Genomic DNA, 18,939 nt, shown 5'->3' on the forward strand with positions numbered 1-18,939 from the left:
ACATACATATCAGCGCTTGCTAACTCCGTACGCGTGAATATATCAGCACATGACAGCTCTCCAGATGAGAACTTTGTAGTGTGTGGACTGTCTGGTTTATGACTCTGTAGTCCATCTACTTATGCGACGAGTGATGCACGTGCCGAAGGGGGTGCCTGGTGGGATCCGATTGGATACTTCTCAGGGGGGGAAAAAACGAAAAGAAGCCCATAGGCTTCTATAGGGTAACGCCATCTATAGATGATGTTGCCCACTGCCCCCAAGCATTCCGGAGATTGGTGCAACTGCAGCCAGCCGCCAAACCCACGAAAATTGCATTTTCTGAGGTATGGCTGCATTATTAGTTATGATGCACACCGCTCCTAATTGGATAGGGTACAGGTTGATATCCTGAGATTACGCTTGTGTTGCTGTTATATCCCTGGCTCTGTGTATGAGACCACCAGTCAATACATTGGCTGAGGCGTTCTCTCTCCCCCCCCAATCAGCTCATACTGACATGTTGCAGACTGTGATTGAAAAATGACAGGAGCTGATTGGTCCTTTAGCTCTCTCTCCACTTTATCACTCTACAAGACCTAATACATCTGCCCCATTGTGTTTCTGCAAAGCAAGATTGTCAGGCTTGTCAGTCACTCTGGACATATATATTGGTAGATGCTTAATTAGCTTAGTGATATCATTCAGGTGCTCGAAAGGGAGGGGTATTTCTGAGCAAGAAAAAAGGCAATTGTTTCCCCAGCACCCTGAATCATAACCGTAACCAGATATAAATCCCACATGATAATAGAATTCAGAGATCTTCGTTACACATATTTGCGCAAATGTGTGGTTAAGCCCCAAAGCCACATCAAGGCCTCTCTGTATATTTGGGGTCCCTAGCGCTATATCTAGGTGCAGGGTGTGGCACCCCAAAACACCAGAATGAGCCAGAAAGCCCAGCGTGGCATACCAGTGTAAAAAACTATAGTGTTAATAAATTAGTATTTAGGAAGCCGAAGCTATAGAGACAGTGATACAAACATGAAATGTAATTAAAATAGAGAAATAGTGTTAGAAAATTAATAAGTGAAAAGTGTTAATAGAATGTAAAGGTATGCCACACTAAAGCCATCCAGCTCAGCCAGTCCAGAGGCACCACACCTCACACCTCCATTACCCCAATCTGGGTCTAATATTAACCAGCAAGGAGCCACATGATAATGGCTCCTTACTAAAATATGTCTAAGCTAAGAGCTACCTACCTTGGAGCAACCCCATAATGCTCCATGTGGCATGTCAGGGCCTGCACCTCCTCCTAATGCAGGAACCTCTCTGCCTCTCACAACAAACATATATATTGGTAGATGCTCAATTAGCTTAGTGATATCATTCAGGTGCTCGAAAGGAAGGGGTATTTCTGAGCAAGAAAAAAGGCAATTGTTTCCCCAGCACCCTGAATGATAACAGTAACCAGATATAAATCCCACATGATAATAGAATTCAGAGATCTTCGTTACACATATTTGCGCAAATGTGTGGTTAAGCCCCAAAGCCGCATCAAGGCCTCTCTGTATATTTGGGGTCCCTAGCGCTATATCTAGGTGCAGGGTGTGGCACCCCAAAACACCAGAATGAGCCAGAAAGCCCAGCGTGGCATACCAGTGTAAACATGTCTGCGTGCCGCAGAAGAGTGAGAGCGGGCAGGGTAGTGGTTATATTTGGTGAAGTATAAACACTCCAGTTATGTCATGTGTGTATTTCAGCTCCGCAGCCGTGGGCACATATTACTGTGACATTCTGGCTTTATTTTGCCTCAGAGCGGATATGGAAATGGTGTTTCCAGACGCGGCTGCTGCTACAGTGTATGTGATTATTTAGCTTTACTTATTTATTTTGCTTTAAGAAGTTCTTATATTTACTCTAGTCTGGTAGTCTGAGGGAATCAGACTGCGCGGCCCGGAGGCGGGAGATCGGTGAGGGAGGCCTGGTGTGTGGGGCATTACGCAGCATACAGACACGGGGGCACGTTGGTGTTAGTGAGCGTAAGCTGAGGCGCTGACTGAGAGCTAATTATAAATGTGTGTTCTGTTATTATTATTACATGGAATACAAAACATGTATTTGCGGTTTGCGGTTCCTGTATGTAATCTGGATGGCATTGCATTGGTCATTACGTATAATGTCAGACGTATAATGTGTCAGACCATTAAAAAACAAATATATCCCGAGACTCTGTGGCGATGCTCTGCTTTCACCATGCTCCCTATCACATACCCCCCCAGCAGGCACGTCTCCGTAACCCATTAACCCACCGTCACTTTTAAAAATAAAAAAAATGTTTTTGTTTTTTAGGGGAAACCCAAGAAAGACGAGAGTCTGTGGAGCATCGCCAGAGGGGTGTTCACCATGCTGAGGAAGAACTACGGCTGCGTACGCGTGGACTTCGCACAGCCCTTCTCTCTGAAAGTAAGTACAGCCCGGGTATAGGGCACACTTGTGGCGCCATGTTGTACGTTGCTTCTCCTCCTCACGTGTTGCTGTAGCTTGTGGTATCTGTCTGCACAGGCCGTTCAGTGTGATGCAGCAGAGTCCGGCGCCCAGATACGGTGGGAGGAAGTCAGCAGGAATTAAATCCCCCGGCTGGATGCTGCACTTGGCGCTTGTGTTCAGTTACTATTAGTTATCCGTGTTGCCACAGAGGGAGATTACTCTCTCCTGTCACAACCAGACAACATACCGTCATGCCTAAGGCTACCTGGGGAATAGGGGTCATTGTTAGCGCTCCCTTCCCCACTGTTTGTCTCTCTGCCGCTGACTGTCCCACACCGTGAGAAACATTTGTGAATTCTGGTGCAAGGGAACTGTTATTTTCCGTAGGAACCCGTTCTGTCATCTCTAGGAAATGTACAGCTGACATTTGGCTACTGTGGCTTATACATCCTCTTGCACCATTTCTCCCCGTGCAGGTTGTGGCAATAGATTTGTGTCTCTAGCAGGACCTGATTAAGGGTTTTGGGTCCCCTACAATAACGCACATGTAGCACCCCCTCCAATACACGCGCACACACATATCTGCCCAGACAAGAAGATTCTTAGTGGGAGACTGTAAGGATGAGCGCTGCTGATCTCCAGCTGACCTAGATGGCACTGCGGCGCAATGTGCATCGGGTAAAGGTTTTAGCAGTAAGTTACATGGTCACATCGGCAAATACATCTGCCTCCCCCGAGTACTGGTGCCCTAGGCTGCAGCCTAAGCCGTATAGTGCTAGATCGGGCGCTGGTCTCCTGTCTGTGTTGGTAACCACAGGAAATCACAGACGTTTATTCCACTTTTGTCACTTTAAGGAGAATCTCTGGTTTAAAGGGGTTTCCACCTTCTGGTGATATTAATGTGTTGTCTATCCAGCCTGTGCCCTTCTGCAAATGTATTATTGTAGCTTCCTTCTGTACTTCTCAGCCTACTGTATTTATATTAGGATGCTCAGATTTTTGCTTAGCCCGGGATGGTAAAAATGAGGAATTTGTGGCCTTTATATTTGGTACTTTGCCGAATGAGATCTTGGGGGTCATTCTGACCTGATTGCACGCTAGGATTTTTCGCTGCGATCAGGTCAGAACTGCGCATGCGTATGCACCGCAATGTGCAGGCGCGTCGTACGGGTACAAAGCGGATCGTTGCTGAGTGATGGATTTAACGAAGAATCCATTCGCACAGCCGATCGAAAGGAGATTGACAGGAAGAAGGCGTTTGCGGGTGGCAACTGACTGTTTTCAGGGAGTGGTTGGAAAAACGCAGGCGTGTCCAAGCGTTTGCAGGGCGGGTGTCTGACGTCAATTCCGGGACCGGACAGGCTGAAGTGATTGCAGCGGCTGAGTAAGTTCTGAGCTACTCATAAACTGCACAAAACTTTTTTGTACCGCTCGGCTGCACATGTGATCACACACTTGCAAAGCAAAAATACACTCCCCATAAGCGGCGACTATCTGATCGCAGCGCTGCAAAAAATAGCTAGCGAGCGATCAACTCTGAATAACCCCCCTTGTTTCCAAATCTGCTTCCTCATTTCCTCTGTCTTACTCCATTCACATAGGGAAAGTGATATACAGAAATACAGGGCCAGCTACTGAGTCGCACCTAATGTCCTCGCAATTCTGGCAATCGGACATCGTATGCGGGCATCCACCGGTATCCTGAGTCTGATCTATTTGAACAACAGCGAAGTCTATAGAAGCTGTCATCGCGATTTACTTCACTTGCTAAAAATTGTGAGATGCAGCCACATTCGGAATTTCCAGGCAATGCCGAACCGGCCCATAGTGTCAGGATAGATAACAAACGCCCAGAAGGCCTGTCGTACCCTTTAGGAGGTATAACGAGGAAATCAAAAGTGAATCCAGGACAGATCGCTTTACAGTTCCTAAAGGAAGAGGGTTCAACACGTGCAAGAAATCGATAACCTGTAATTCAGCCCTGATAGCTAGGCAGCGTTTTCGCACAGCCTGCGATCAGGCACAAACTGCGCATGCACCGCAATGCGCAGGCGCGTTGCACAGGTACGAAGCGGATCGCCGCTCGGCGATGGGTTTGTGCGATGGATCCGTTCACACGGGCGATTGCAAGGAGATTGACAGGAAGAGGGCGTTTCTGGGTGGCAACTGACTGTTTTCAGTGAGTGGTTGGAAAAACGCAGCCGTGTCCAAGCGTTTTTAGGGAGGGTGTCGGACGTCAATTCCGGTCTCGGACAGGCTGAAGTGATCGCAGCGGCTGAGTAAGTCCTGGCTTGCGCAGAGACTGCACAAGATCTGTTTGTACAGCTCTGCTACACATGCGCTTGCACAGCTAAAATACACTCCCCCCGTAGGCGGCGACTATCTGATCGCAGCAGTGCAAAAATCCCCTGCTAGCGATCAGGTCTGAATTAGGCCCGTTGTATCTTCTTATAAGTGTGTGACAGTTTTTTTTCTTCCAATGGTTTTAAGGCGGCTGAGATGAGTTTGTGCTGGCTCCTTCCTGTACTTTGTTACCCTGGGATTAGACATTAATCCCTGGATTCCACGCGTAGAACACAGTAAATCTATAAATAGGGGCAGATGTACTAAGCCTTGGAGAGGGAAAAAGTACCAGCCAATCCGCTCCTAACTGTCATTTTGCAAACATGCCCTGAAACATGGCAGTTGGGTACTTGATCTCTCTCCACTCTCACTATCCAACGCTTAGTAAATAAACCCCTATAAACCACTGCCTGATGCTAGACAATTATGTGACTGAGAAGCACAGTAGGAACCAGAAGGAAAAAAAGCGTGTTAGTAAAAGCTGCAAGAGGGTACACACAGGCCAATAAAATTGTCATTGGTGAGGATCGACCTCAAGACCCCAGAGCTGTGAGGTAGCACTGCTGAACATTGTGCAACCATGCTTCCCCAATAATGCCGGGTATTAACTGCCCCCAGGTGCCTGGAGCTCCCATTGTATATCTGATGTGTATGGTTATTTATAGCGTTGAGGTAACCGCGTCTGTATTTGCAGGAATATTTAGAGAACCAGAGGCAGAAGCCATCTCCTGCACCCCTGTCTCTGGACCAAGCTCTGCTGCCTGCAATCCTCTCCGCCAGGTGGGGCCCTGCTGGGTATTCCAAGACAGTTATAATTGTATTAATGTGTCAGCCTGCTTTGCTTCACTATCATAGTAAAAAGAAAAGGACATTTCTCCTGCAGGGTCCACAGGGTATCCACTGGATACTTTGGTGCAAGATCTGCTGCCGCTCAACCATATCCCAATCGATCATAGCTTTCTGGCCTCCCAGCATGCAGTGGGCCCGTCCATATATCCCTGCCTCCTGGCTCAGGCAAATCAGTTTTTTGTTTGGTGCGGCAGGAGCCGGACCATGGTCAGAGGGCTGCAGATTTTTAGCAACCATAAGCTTTTTTATTTTATTTTTGTAGTCTTACTATTTTTTCTGAGAGATCTTTCTAAACTGCATCTTATACGTACATTAGAAAGAGTCGCTCCAACAACTCCCTGCCGGGTCGCGACAACGCTTACCCACGAGTACAGTGCTGTTTCGGCGGGTGTCTGTGTCGGATAAAACTAGCAGGTCCAGGAGACGTTACCAGGCTGTGGCCGGAGCACGGGGAGAAGGTAAGGCATCGGTTCCGCTTAGAGGGGGAAGACTGACGAGGCTGCACTGTTTGGATAGAGACTACCAAACAGTCACTGACGTGGCTGCCACCAAGAGTGCACCGGCACTAGGCCTTAGCCTTAGGGATCATAGGCTCCAGGGGTAGCATGAGGCAGCAATCCCTAGGGCTGGTGTCAGCAGTGGGGAGTCAGACGTTCCCCTGGTCGCCCCTGTTCCCGGTTCATGACCAGTTTCCTCCGAGTCTCCCGCCATGAACTGAATTCCCGCTTCCGACCAAGACGCTGTGTACTAAGGGACCCAGTCTCCGTATAGGTGGCTGAGTGACTGGTGTGTCGGTGTTCACTTGGGCATCTGTGTTCACGGAGCGGCGGTGTACACTTATAGCGTCTGAATCCACCCAGCGTTGCAAAACGTATTGATCGATCCTGGAAGCGGGGTAAGTCTCCCTGTATCCCACTCTCCTGAGTACGGGCTATACAGCACTAAGGGGGACATTTACTAAGCAGTGATAAGAGCGGAGAAATGAGCCAGTGGAGAAGTTGCCCATGGCAACCAATCAGCACTGAAGTAACATCTATAATTTGCATAGTATAAAATGATACGGAGCTGCTGATTGGTTGATGGGGCAATTTCTCCACTGGCTCACTTTTGCGCTCTTGTCACTGCTTAGTAAATGTCCCCCTAAGTCTCTATCTACCTGTGAGTACGATTAGTTGGATAAGTGCATAATGCATGGGAGTTTGATATTACTGTGGTTTCTTTCGCTATGTGTCTGAATACGGTTAAAACTTTTTTATAAAGTAATGCAGTAATAGGTTTCTCCTACATACTTGAATTGTATCTGTAGTTGAATATGTGCTCATATTACTTATTATACAAATGTGTAACTTATGACTGACTGCTAGTTTGATTGCTGACTTTGCTATAAATTCTGCCAGTTTACTCCGATCCTCGATGCTGGTGCTAAGCAGGGTAGGGTCGGATTGTATGTCACTTTAACACATTTTAAAGTGATTACAGTCACAAATTGTGTATTACACTGTGAAAGTGTCTGATTATTTATCATGTCTAAGAGCGGCATTGGTGAGGAAAATACACTCACAGCAGCACCGGCACTCACATCATGTTTGTGTAAAGCTGAGTTAACCTCTCAGGATCTGGTTCAGGTTGGGTTGTTTGCAAACTGTTTTAGCTTTCACCAAGGTCTCTTGAAAAATTCAAGGCAGATGCAGGTGCAAGTTGATCCCCCGTGGGCTATGTTTGCACAGACATTATCCAGTATAGCTGAGCGGATAATTCCAACTTCTGTACCAGCGATAGGTTATACTATTAACCCTTATGTGCAGCATTCCACCTGCGGTTTATCTCAACTGCAGCCCCTCGGCAAACACAGGCTGAAAGGCCAGTGGTAAGTAAATCCTTTAGACACACAACATCTTCACAGTCTACACATGTTTCAGATGAGGATTCATCAGAGGACGAAGACTCATTACACTCTGGTTCTGCATATGAGGATGAGGAAGGAGGTCTCAGCTCAGTGGACATATCCGAGTTGATTACTGCAATGAAATCCATTTTATCCTTCGAAGAATCAGCAGAGCCTGTGTTAAAATCCAAGGCACCTGTATTTAAACGACTCAAAACAGTTAAGACTGAGTTTTCTGGATCAGAACAGCTGACGGAAATTATGGAAGAGGCGTAGGCTACGCCCAGTAAGAAATTTAGAATTCCTAGGAAATGGAATTCCAATTATCCTTTGCCGACTGGGGACTGTTTAAAGATAGAGGTAGCCCCTAAAGTAGATACGCATGTGATTCTCTTAGTGCGAATATCTAGATTACCTCTGCCTTCAACATCATTAAATGTTGTCACGGATAGGAGAGTAGATGGTTTGCTTAAAATTTTTTTTTCCCTGTCTGGGGCAATCATTAGACCAGCCATGGCCTCAGCCTCGATGGGTAAAGCAGTGGCTACCTGGACAGATGCATTGGAAGAGGAAATTTCAATGACATCTAGAGTGCAAAAATCCCACGTGGCACATATCAAACAGGCTGCAATATTCTTGGAAGAAGCAGCCTTAGATATGGGTACTATTGCCTCTCAATCATCAGCCTCAACACTAGCCGCTCGCCGAGCAGTTTAGCTACGCACCTGGAAAGCGGATTCAGAATGCAAAAAAGTTTTGGAGTCGTTACCTTTTACTGGAGACATTCTCTTTGGTAAAGAGTTAACCAGTATTTTGGAGTCAGAAGCAGACTCCAAGAAAGTGAAGTTTCCTTCTACTTACAAATTTAAGCCTAAAATTCCAGCTTTGCGGCCCTTTCAGTCACAAGGAAAAGCAAAAGGAAAGGGTGATAGCAAACAGTCCCAGTATATCAGGTCTGGTACGACTAAAAAGCATTGGGCCACCAGAGGACTGGCTTCTAAAACAGAAGATAAGTAATCAGCCTGATGGTGCAGGCCTCCACCTGGGGGACCCCAGGGTGGGAGGCCGACTTCTTCATTTTGCGCAAATCTGGCAGCAGTCTACCACGGATGCCTGGGTGCAAGAAGCAGTATCTCACAGTTATGTGTTTGCTTTTCAGGAAAAACCCTCCTCCAAAGGTTTTTTTGTACCAGCCCATCTTTTGTAGAAACGAAGGCCAGGGTTTTGCAAGAGGCAGTTCAGAAATTGCTTCAGCCAGGAATAATCATTCTGGTTCCTCCTGCACAACGAGGACAGGGTTTCTACTCCAACCTGTTTTTAGTCCAGAAGCCGAACAGGTCGTTCCGGCTCATACTCAATCTAAGAATGCTGAACAAGTACATTTGGGTACCTCTGTTTCATATGGAGACCTTACGTTCCATCATTTTGGCCATGGAGCCGGGAGATTTTATGGTATCCCTGGATATACAGGATGCTTACCTGCATGTTCCTATAGCCCTGTCCCATAAGCGCTATCTCAGGTTTGCTATCCTCCAGCAGCATTTTCGGTTTCATGCTCTGCCATTTGGACTGGCCACAGCCCTCAGAGTATTCACCAAAATGATGGTGATTATGGCATCTTATCTCCGCCAGCAGGGGATAAGAATATTTCCATACCTCGACGATCTTTTAATCCTGGCACAGTCTTATGAATTGCTTCTGTGTCATCTGCAACAGACAATAGAGTGTCTGCAGAAGCACGGTTGGCTCATAAATTGGGCAAAATCACCTTTGGTTCCGTCACAACGGATGATTCACTTTGGGGCTGTATTGGATTCGAGCCTTCAGAGAGTAATTTTACCTCTGCCCAAAATAACCAAACTTCAGTTATGGATCCAGGAGCTTCTACACAGTCGAAGAATATCCATTCATGCAGCAGTGCGTGTGATGGGATTAATGGTGTCAACATTCAACATGGTAGAGTATGCGCAGTTCCATTCAAGGCCTCTACAACATCTGATCCTTACCAAGTGGAATGGGTTTCATCAGACAATAAAACCGCAAACTATGTTTCTTCCTCTGGAAGTAAGGAGGTCATTAGCCTGGTGGCTACAGACAGCCCATCTGGACAAAGGGAGACCCTTTTGGATATCAGATTGGGAAATTCTGACAACAGATGACAGCCTTCAGGGCTGGGGATCAGTGTCAGGAAGAAATTGCTTCCAGGGGCAGTGGACCAAGGAAGAAAGTTGCCTGCCAATAAATATATTGGAACCTCGAGCCATATACATGGCATTTAATCAGGCAAAGGACATCCTTCGGGGAAAACCAGTCCAGATCCGCTCAGACAATGCAACGGCAGTAGCGTACCTCAACCATCAGGGAGGAACTCGCAGCCGGAAAGCAATGAAAAAAGTAAGTCACACGTTAAAGTGGGCAGAACGTCATATTCCAGCCTTGTCCGCAGTGTTCGTTCCAGGGGTCCTAAACTGGGAAGCGGATTTTCTCAGTCGGCACATCATTCATGTAAATGAATGGGCTTTACACCCAGAAGTCTTCCAGACCCTGGTCGACAGATGAGGGTTGCCAGAGATATATCTCATGGTGTCTCGTTAGAACCACAAGGTGCCTGCATACGGATCAAGAACAAAGGATCCCAAAGCGATCTTTGTGGATGCCCCGTCAGTGAGATGGGACTTTCATCTGGCCTATGTGTTTCCTCCCATTGTCCTGTTACCCAGGGTGGTGAGAAAGGTAAAACAAGGAAAAACTGCTGTGATATTGATAGCTCCGGCTTGGCCCAGAAGACATTGGTACACAGATCTGCAGAGGATGATGATGGATGCTCCATTCCTACTGCCTCAATGTCAAGATCTACTGATTCAAGGGCCTTGTCATCACAGACATCTGAATCGACTGTCTTTGATGGCGTGGCTCTTGAGACCTCCCTTCTGAAGTCAAGAGGATTCTCACAACAGGTAATTCAAACAATGCTTAGAGAAGGAAACACTCCTCAGCTCGCATTTATCACAGAATATGGTAAGCTTATATTCAAAGGTGCGGTGAACGGAAATTTGACCCCAGGTCATTCACAGTTTCCAGAATCCTAGCATTCCTTCAGGCAGGAATGATAAAGGTTAAATGGTTTACCGCTAAAGTTCTCTTTCTACTGGCCATGGCTTCAGCTAGAAGAGTTTCAGATTTAGGGGCATTGTTATGTCGTCCTCCATTTCTGATTATTATTTTTTTTTATCCACATAGAGCAGTTCTCAGAACTAAATCTGGGTATCTTCCTAAGGTGGTGTCCAAATTCCACCTTAACAAAGAAATTGTAGTCCCGGCTTTCCAGGGGCCAGATCTTTCTGCGGGAGATGCATCGTTGGACGTAGTCCATGCCTTAAGGCTCTACGTAGATCGTACCAGTGCCATCAGAAAGACAGATTCTCTCTTCATTCTCTACGGATATCACAAGAGAAGATGGCCTGCTGATAAGCAGATGCTGGCGAGGTGGCTTCAGATGATTATTTCAGAAGCATATTCTCGAGCTGAGCTCCCTGTTCCGGCTAATGTCTCTGCTCACTCTACTCGTTAGGTTAGTCCATCATGGGCAGCACAGCGTGGTGCTTCAGCAGAACAGATATGTAAGGCAGCCACATGGTCTTCCATTAACAGATTCATTAGACATTATGCTGTGGATACCTTTTGCCTCTCAGGATGCTGGATTTGGGCGAAGGATTCTCCTGTCCAATCAGGAGCGTCCCCACCACTAAATTACTTTGGGACATCCCAATGTATCCTGTGGACCCTGCAGGAGAAATATACGTTATGGTAAGAACTCACCGTTGATAACGGTATTTCTCCTAAGTCCACAGGGATCCTACCCTGATGCACAGAATTTGAAGATCCTTTTACTCACTAACCTCTTCCTTCTTGTACGGAAGGGTGTGCATGTGTGTTCTTCTCGCCTGATTAGGACTCTACGTGATGCTCCTGCCTTGAGCTTTTGGAAAACAACTGATTTGCCTGAGCCAGGAGGCGGGGATTTATGGATGGGCCCACTGCATGCTGGGAGGCCAGAATATGGATGGGCCCGCTGCATGCTGGGAGGCCAGGCCCGCTGCAGGCTGGGAGGGTGCAGATCTGCTGTTGCTCCACCATATCCCTGTGGACTTAGGAGAAATAACGTATATTTCCCAGGTGCGCCCCCAGCCTGAGGGGGTTTAACCTCTCCAGTCCCATTCTGTCCTTTCTCTCCACTTATGTTTCCAGCGCATCTGTGCAATGGGCTCATTTTTCCCTTAATCTGTATTTTTAGCGTAACATGTGTTACTTTGTTACTGTTGGGTTGTATATAGAGTTTTGTCTGTAGATTTTGAATAGTTGGAATGTCTGTTGTTTCATTGTATGTATTTTGTGGTTGTAGACCCAGTGATTCTGTGGCTGAGAACGGGCTCATCGCTAATGCCGATCTGAGTGTGGACAGCCCCTTCAGAAGGCAGATTATTGCAAATCTGGCAAATCACGTCTTGTTTAGTAAGTATATTCATTCTGCTGACACTGGCGAAGTCTCCACATGTTCTGATATACACATGGGTGGGGGGCGATCATTCTGTGCGCCTATGTTTATTAAAAAAATGCAGCAAATCAATTAATAGCTACTAGTGACCTCATTGAGGCATGAGGCACCTTGGGGTTTGTGTTAATATATATGGTACAGCTGTGTGATTTCCATACAGTTCAAAGGAGCTGGAAGGGACCTACACCTAGAAATGTATTTGGCGCTTTAATAACGTTATTAGTAGAAGAGCCGTTAGAATATTACATCCTACTCGTTATCTGATGCATATTAAATAATGAGTGGTATTCTTGTTATCACTTTTTACTAATCTTCAATGGTCCTCCAACCAATCCGCTCCTAGCTGTCGTGTGTTTGGAAAATGACAGGAGCTGATTGGCTGTAGCACCGTTTAAGATTATTTTCGAGTGAGAACAAGAATATTATTATTTATTTATTTATTTATTACCAGTTATTTATATAGCGCACACACATTCCGCAGCGCTTTACAGAGAATATTTGGCCATTCACCTCAGTCCCTGCCCCAGTGGAGCTTACAATCTATATTCCCTATCACATGTACACACAGACACATTCACACTAGGGTTAATTTTGTTGGGAGCCAATTAACCTATCAGTATATTTTTGGATTGTGGGAGGAAACCAGAGTACCTGGAGAAAACCCATGCAAGCACGGGGAGAATATACAAACTCCACACAGTTAGGGCCATGGTGGGAATCGAACCCATGACCCTCAGTGCTGTGAGGCAGTAATGCTAACCATTACACCGTCCGTGCTGCCATATCCCCTTAGTCCAGGGGTGGGGAACCTTTTTTCTACCAAGGGCCATTTAGACATTTATAAAATCCTTCGGGGGCCATACAAAAATTATCAACTTAAAATTAGCCTGCCCCCAGTAGTTATGCCCCAGTAGATATGCCCCCAGTAGTGCACTGCCAAATACACATATGCCGCCACAGTGCCAAATACACATATGCCGCCACAGTGCCAAATACACATATGCTGCCACAGTGCCAGATACACACATGCCGCCACAGTGCCAGATACACATATGCCCCCACAGTGCCAGATACACATATGCCCCCACAGTGCCAGATACAGATATGCCCCCACAGTGCCAGATACAGATATGCCCCCACAGTGCCAGATACAGATATGCCGCCACAGTGCCAGATACACATATGCCCCCCACAGTGCCAGATACACATATGCCCCCCACAGTGCCAGATACACATATGCCCCCCACAGTGCCAGATACACATATGCCCCCACAGTGCCAAATACACATATGCCCCCACAGTGCCAAATACACATATGCCCCCACAGTGCCAAATACACATATGCCGCCACAGTACCAGATACACATATGCCGCCACAGTGCCAGATACACACATGCCCCCACAGTGCCAGATACATATATGCCCCCACAGTGCCAGATACAGATATGTCCCCAAAGTGCCAGATACAGATATGTCCCCACAGTGCCAGATACAGATATGTCCCCACAGTGCCAGATACAGATATGTCCCCACAGTGCCAGATACAGATATGTCCCCACAGTGCCAGATACAGATATGTCCCCACAGTGCCAGATACAGATATGTCCCCACAGTGCCAGATACAGATATGTCCCCACAGTGCCAGATACAGATATGTCCCCACAGTGCCAGATACAGATATGTCCCCACAGTGCCAGATACAGATATGTCCCCACAGTGCCAGATACAGATATGTCCCCACAGTGCCAGATACAGATATGTCCCCACAGTGCCAGATACAGATATGTCCCCACAGTGCCAGATACAGATATGTCCCCACAGTGCCAGATACAGATATGTCCCCACAGTGCCAGATACAGATATGTCCCCACAGTGCCAGATACAGATATGTCCCCACAGTGCCAGATACAGATATGTCCCCACAGTGCCAGATACAGATATGTCCCCACAGTGCCAGATACAGATATGTCCCCACAGTGCCAGATACAGATATGTCCCCACAGTGCCAGATACAGATATGTCCCCACAGTGCCAGATACAGATATGTCCCCACAGTGCCAGATACAGATATGTCCCCACAGTGCCAGATACAGATATGTCCCCACAGTGCCAGATACAGATATGTCCCCACAGTGCCAGATACAGATATGTCCCCACAGTGCCAGATACAGATATGTCCCCACAGTGCCAGATACAGATATGTCCCCACAGTGCCAGATACAGATATGTCCCCACAGTGCCAGATACAGATATGTCCCCACAGTGCCAGATACAGATATGTCCCCACAGTGCCAGATACAGATATGTCCCCACAGTGTCAGATACAGATATGTCCCCACAGTGCCAGATACATATATGTCCCCACAGTGCCAGATACAGATATGTCCCCACAGTGTCAGATATGCCCCCACAGTGCCAGGTACACACATGTCCCCACAGTGCCAGATACAGATATGTCCCCACAGTGCCAGATACAGATATGTCCCCACAGTGTCAGATATGCCCCCATAGTGCCAGGTACAAACAAGTCCCCACAGTGCCAGATACAGATATGCCCCCACAGTGCCAGATACAGATATGCCCCCACAGTGCCAGATACAGATATGCCCCCACAGTGCCAGATACAGATATGCCCCCACAGTGCCAGATACAGATATGCCCCCACAGTGCCAGATACAGATATGCCCCCACAGTGCCAGATACAGATATGCCGCCACAGTGCCAGATACAGATATGCCCCCACAGTGCCAGATACAGATATGCCCCCACAGTGCCAGATACACATATGGCCCCACAGTGCCAGATACACATATGCCCCCACAGTGCCAGATACACATATGCCCCCACAGTGCCAGATACACACATGCCCCCACAGTGCCAGATACACACATGCCCCCACAGTGCCAGATACACACATGCCCCCACAGTGCCAGATACACACATGCCCCCACAGTGCCAGATACACACATGCCCCCACAGTGCCAGATACACACATGCCCCCACAGTGCCAGATACACACATGCCCCCACAGTGCCAGATACACATATGCCCCCACAGTGCCAGATACACATATGCCCCCACAGTGCCAGATACACATATGCCCCCACAGTGCCAGATACACATATGCCCCCACAGTGCCAGATATGCCCCCACAGTGCCAGGTACACACATGTCCCCACAGTGCCAGATACAGATATGCCCCCACAGTGCCAGATATGCCCCCACAGTGCCAGGTACACACATGCCCCCACAGTGCCAGGTACACACATGCCCCCACAGTGCCAGGTACACACATGCCCCCACAGTGCCAGGTACACACATGCCCCCACAGTGCCAGATACACACATGCCCCCACAGTGCCAGATACACACATGCCCCCACAGTGCCAGATACACACATGCCCCCACAGTGCCAGATACACACATGCCCCCACAGTGCCAGATACACACATGCCCCCACAGTGCCAGATACACACATGCCCCCACAGTGCCAGATACACACATGCCCCCACAGTGCCAGATACACACATGCCCCCACAGTGCCAGATACACACATGCCCCCACAGTGCCAGATACACACATGCCCCCACAGTGCCAGATACACATATGCCCCCACAGTGCCAGATACACATATGCCCCCACAGTGCCAGAGATGCCCCCACAGTGCCAGAGATGCCCCCACAGTGCCAGAGATGCCCCCACAGTGCCAGAGATGCCCCCACAGTGCCAGAGATGCCCCCACAGTGCCAGAGATGCCCCCACAGTGCCAGAGATGCCCCCACAGTGCCAGGTACACACATGCCCCCGCAGTGCCAGATACACACATGCCCCCGCAGTGCCAGATACACACATGCCCCCGCAGTGCCAGATACAGATATGCCCCCGCAGTGCCAGATACAGATATGCCCCCGCAGTGCCAGATACAGATATGCCCCCACAGTGCCAGATACAGATATGCCCCCACAGTGCCAGATACAGATATGCCCCCACAGTGCCAGATACAGATATGCCCCCACAGTGCCAGATACAGATATGCCCCCACAGTGCCAGATACAGATATGTCCCCACAGTGCCAGATACAGATATGTCCCCACAGTGCCAGATATGCCCCCATAGTGCCAGGTACACACATGTCCCCACAGTGCCAGATACAGATATGCCCCCACAGTGCCAGATACAGATATGCCCCCACAGTGCCAGATACAGATATGCCCCCACAGTGCCAGATACAGATATGCCCCCACAGTGCCAGATACACATATGCCCCCACAGTGCCAGATACACATATGCCCCCACAGTGCCAGATACACATATGCCCCCACAGTGCCAGATACACATATGCCCCCACAGTGCCAGATACACATATGCCGCCACAGTGCCAGATACACATATGCCGCCACAGTGCCAGATACACACATATGCCCCCACAGTGCCAGATACACACACATGCCCCCACAGTGCCAGATACACACACATGCCCCCACAGTGCCAGATACACACACATGCCCCCACAGTGCCAGATACACACACATGCCCCCACAGTGCCAGATACACACACATGCCCCCACAGTGCCAGATACACACACATGCCCCCACAGTGCCAGATACACACACATGCCCCCACAGTGCCAGATACACACACATGCCCCCACAGTGCCAGATACACACACATGCCCCCACAGTGCCAGATACACACACACATGCCCCCACAGTGCCAGATACACACACATGCCCCCACAGTGCCAGATACACACACATGCCCCCACAGTGCCAGATACACACACATGCCCCCACAGTGCCAGATACACACACATGCCCCCACAGTGCCAGATACACACACATGCCCCCACAGTGCCAGATACACACATGCCCCCACAGTGCCAGATGCACACATGCCCCCACAGTGCCAGATGCACACATGCCCCCACAGTGCCAGATGCACACATGCCCCCACAGTGCCAGATGCACACATGCCCCCACAGTGCCAGATGCACACATGCCCCCACAGTGCCAGATGCACACATGCCCCCACAGTGCCAGATACACACATGCCCCCACAGTGCCAGATACAGATATGCCCCCACAGTGCCAGATACAGATATGTCCCCACAGTGCCAGATACAGATATGCCCCCACAGTGCCATACATATATGTCCCCACAGTGCCAGATACATATATGTCCCCACAGTGCCAGATACATATATGTCCCCACAGTGCCAGATACAGTATGCCCCCACAGTGCCAGATACAGATATGCCCCCACAGTGCCAGGTACACACATGTCCCCACAGTGCCAGATACAGATATGCCCCCACAGTGCCAGATACAATATGCCCCCACAGTGCCAGATACAGTATACCCCCACAGTGCCAGATATGCCCCCATTGTGCCAGGTACACACATGTCCCCACAGTGCCAGATACAGATATGCCCCCACAGTGCCAGATACAGATATGCCCCCACAGTGCCAGATACAGATATGCCCCCACAGTGCCAGATACAGATATGCCCCCACAGTGCCAGATACAGATATGCCCCCACAGTGCCAGATACAGATATGCCCCCACAGTGCCAGATACAGATATGCCCCCACAGTGCCAGATACAGATATGCCCCCACAGTGCCAGATACAGATATGCCCCCACAGTGCCAGATACACATATGCCGCCAGTAGTGCACCGCCAGATACAGATATGCCCCCACAGTGCCAGATACAGATATGCCCCCACAGTGCCAGATACAGATATGCCCCCAGTGCCAGATACAGTATGTCCCCACAGTGCCAGATACAGTATGCCCCCACAGTGCCAGATACACACATGCCCCCACAGTGCCAGATACAGATATGTCCCCACAGTGCCAGATACAGATATGCCCCCACAGTGCCATACATATATGTCCCCACAGTGCCAGATACATATATGTCCCCACAGTGCCAGATACATATATGTCCCCACAGTGCCAGATACAGTATGCCCCCACAGTGCCAGATACAGATATGCCCCCACAGTGCCAGGTACACACATGTCCCCACAGTGCCAGATACAGATATGCCCCCACAGTGCCAGATACAATATGCCCCCACAGTGCCAGATACAGATATGCCCCCACAGTGCCAGATACAGTATACCCCCACAGTGCCAGATATGCCCCCATTGTGCCAGGTACACACATGCCCCCACAGTGCCAGATACAGATATGCCCCCACAGTGCCAGATACAGATATGCCCCCACAGTGCCAGATACAGATATGCCCCCACAGTGCCAGATACAGATATGCCCCCACAGTGCCAGATACAGATATGCCCCCACAGTGCCAGATACAGATATGCCCCCACAGTGCCAGATACAGATATGCCCCCACAGTGCCAGATACAGATATGCCCCCACAGTGCCAGATACAGATATGCCCCCACAGTGCCAGATACAGATATGCCCCCACAGTGCCAGATACAGATATGCCCCCACAGTGCCAGATACAGATATGCCCCCACAGTGCCAGATACACATATGCCGCCAGTAGTGCACCGCCAGATACAGATATGCCCCCACAGTGCCAGATACAGATATGCCCCCACAGTGCCAGATACAGATATGCCCCCAGTGCCAGATACAGTATGTCCCCACAGTGCCAGATACAGTATGCCCCCACAGTGCCAGATACAGTATGCCCCCACAGTGCCAGATACAGATATGTCCCCACAGTGCCAGATACAGATATGTCCCCACAGTGCCAGATACAGATATGTCCCCACAGTGCCAGATACAGATATGCCCCCACAGTGCCAGATACAGATATGCCCCCACAGTGCCAGATACAGATGTGCCCCCACAGT

At 48.9% G+C, this 18,939-nt stretch overlaps 1 protein-coding gene across 1 annotated transcript in view; it reads left to right on the top strand.

Annotated features, from left to right (window-relative positions):
* The window catches only part of GPAM (glycerol-3-phosphate acyltransferase, mitochondrial), a 44,289-nt gene that overhangs the window by 4,817 nt on the left and 20,533 nt on the right, over window positions 1-18,939 (top strand). Inside the window, exons 2-4 of the mRNA XM_063963332.1 lie at window positions 2,335-2,448; window positions 5,510-5,595; window positions 11,952-12,061. Of these exons, the coding sequence (XP_063819402.1) occupies window positions 2,335-2,448; window positions 5,510-5,595; window positions 11,952-12,061 (310 nt within the window). The remainder of the gene's footprint in view (window positions 1-2,334; window positions 2,449-5,509; window positions 5,596-11,951; window positions 12,062-18,939) is intronic.

Source organism: Pseudophryne corroboree, chromosome 3, assembly GCF_028390025.1.
Source record: "Pseudophryne corroboree isolate aPseCor3 chromosome 3, aPseCor3.hap2, whole genome shotgun sequence".
NCBI classification, from domain to species: Eukaryota; Metazoa; Chordata; class Amphibia; order Anura; family Myobatrachidae; genus Pseudophryne; species Pseudophryne corroboree.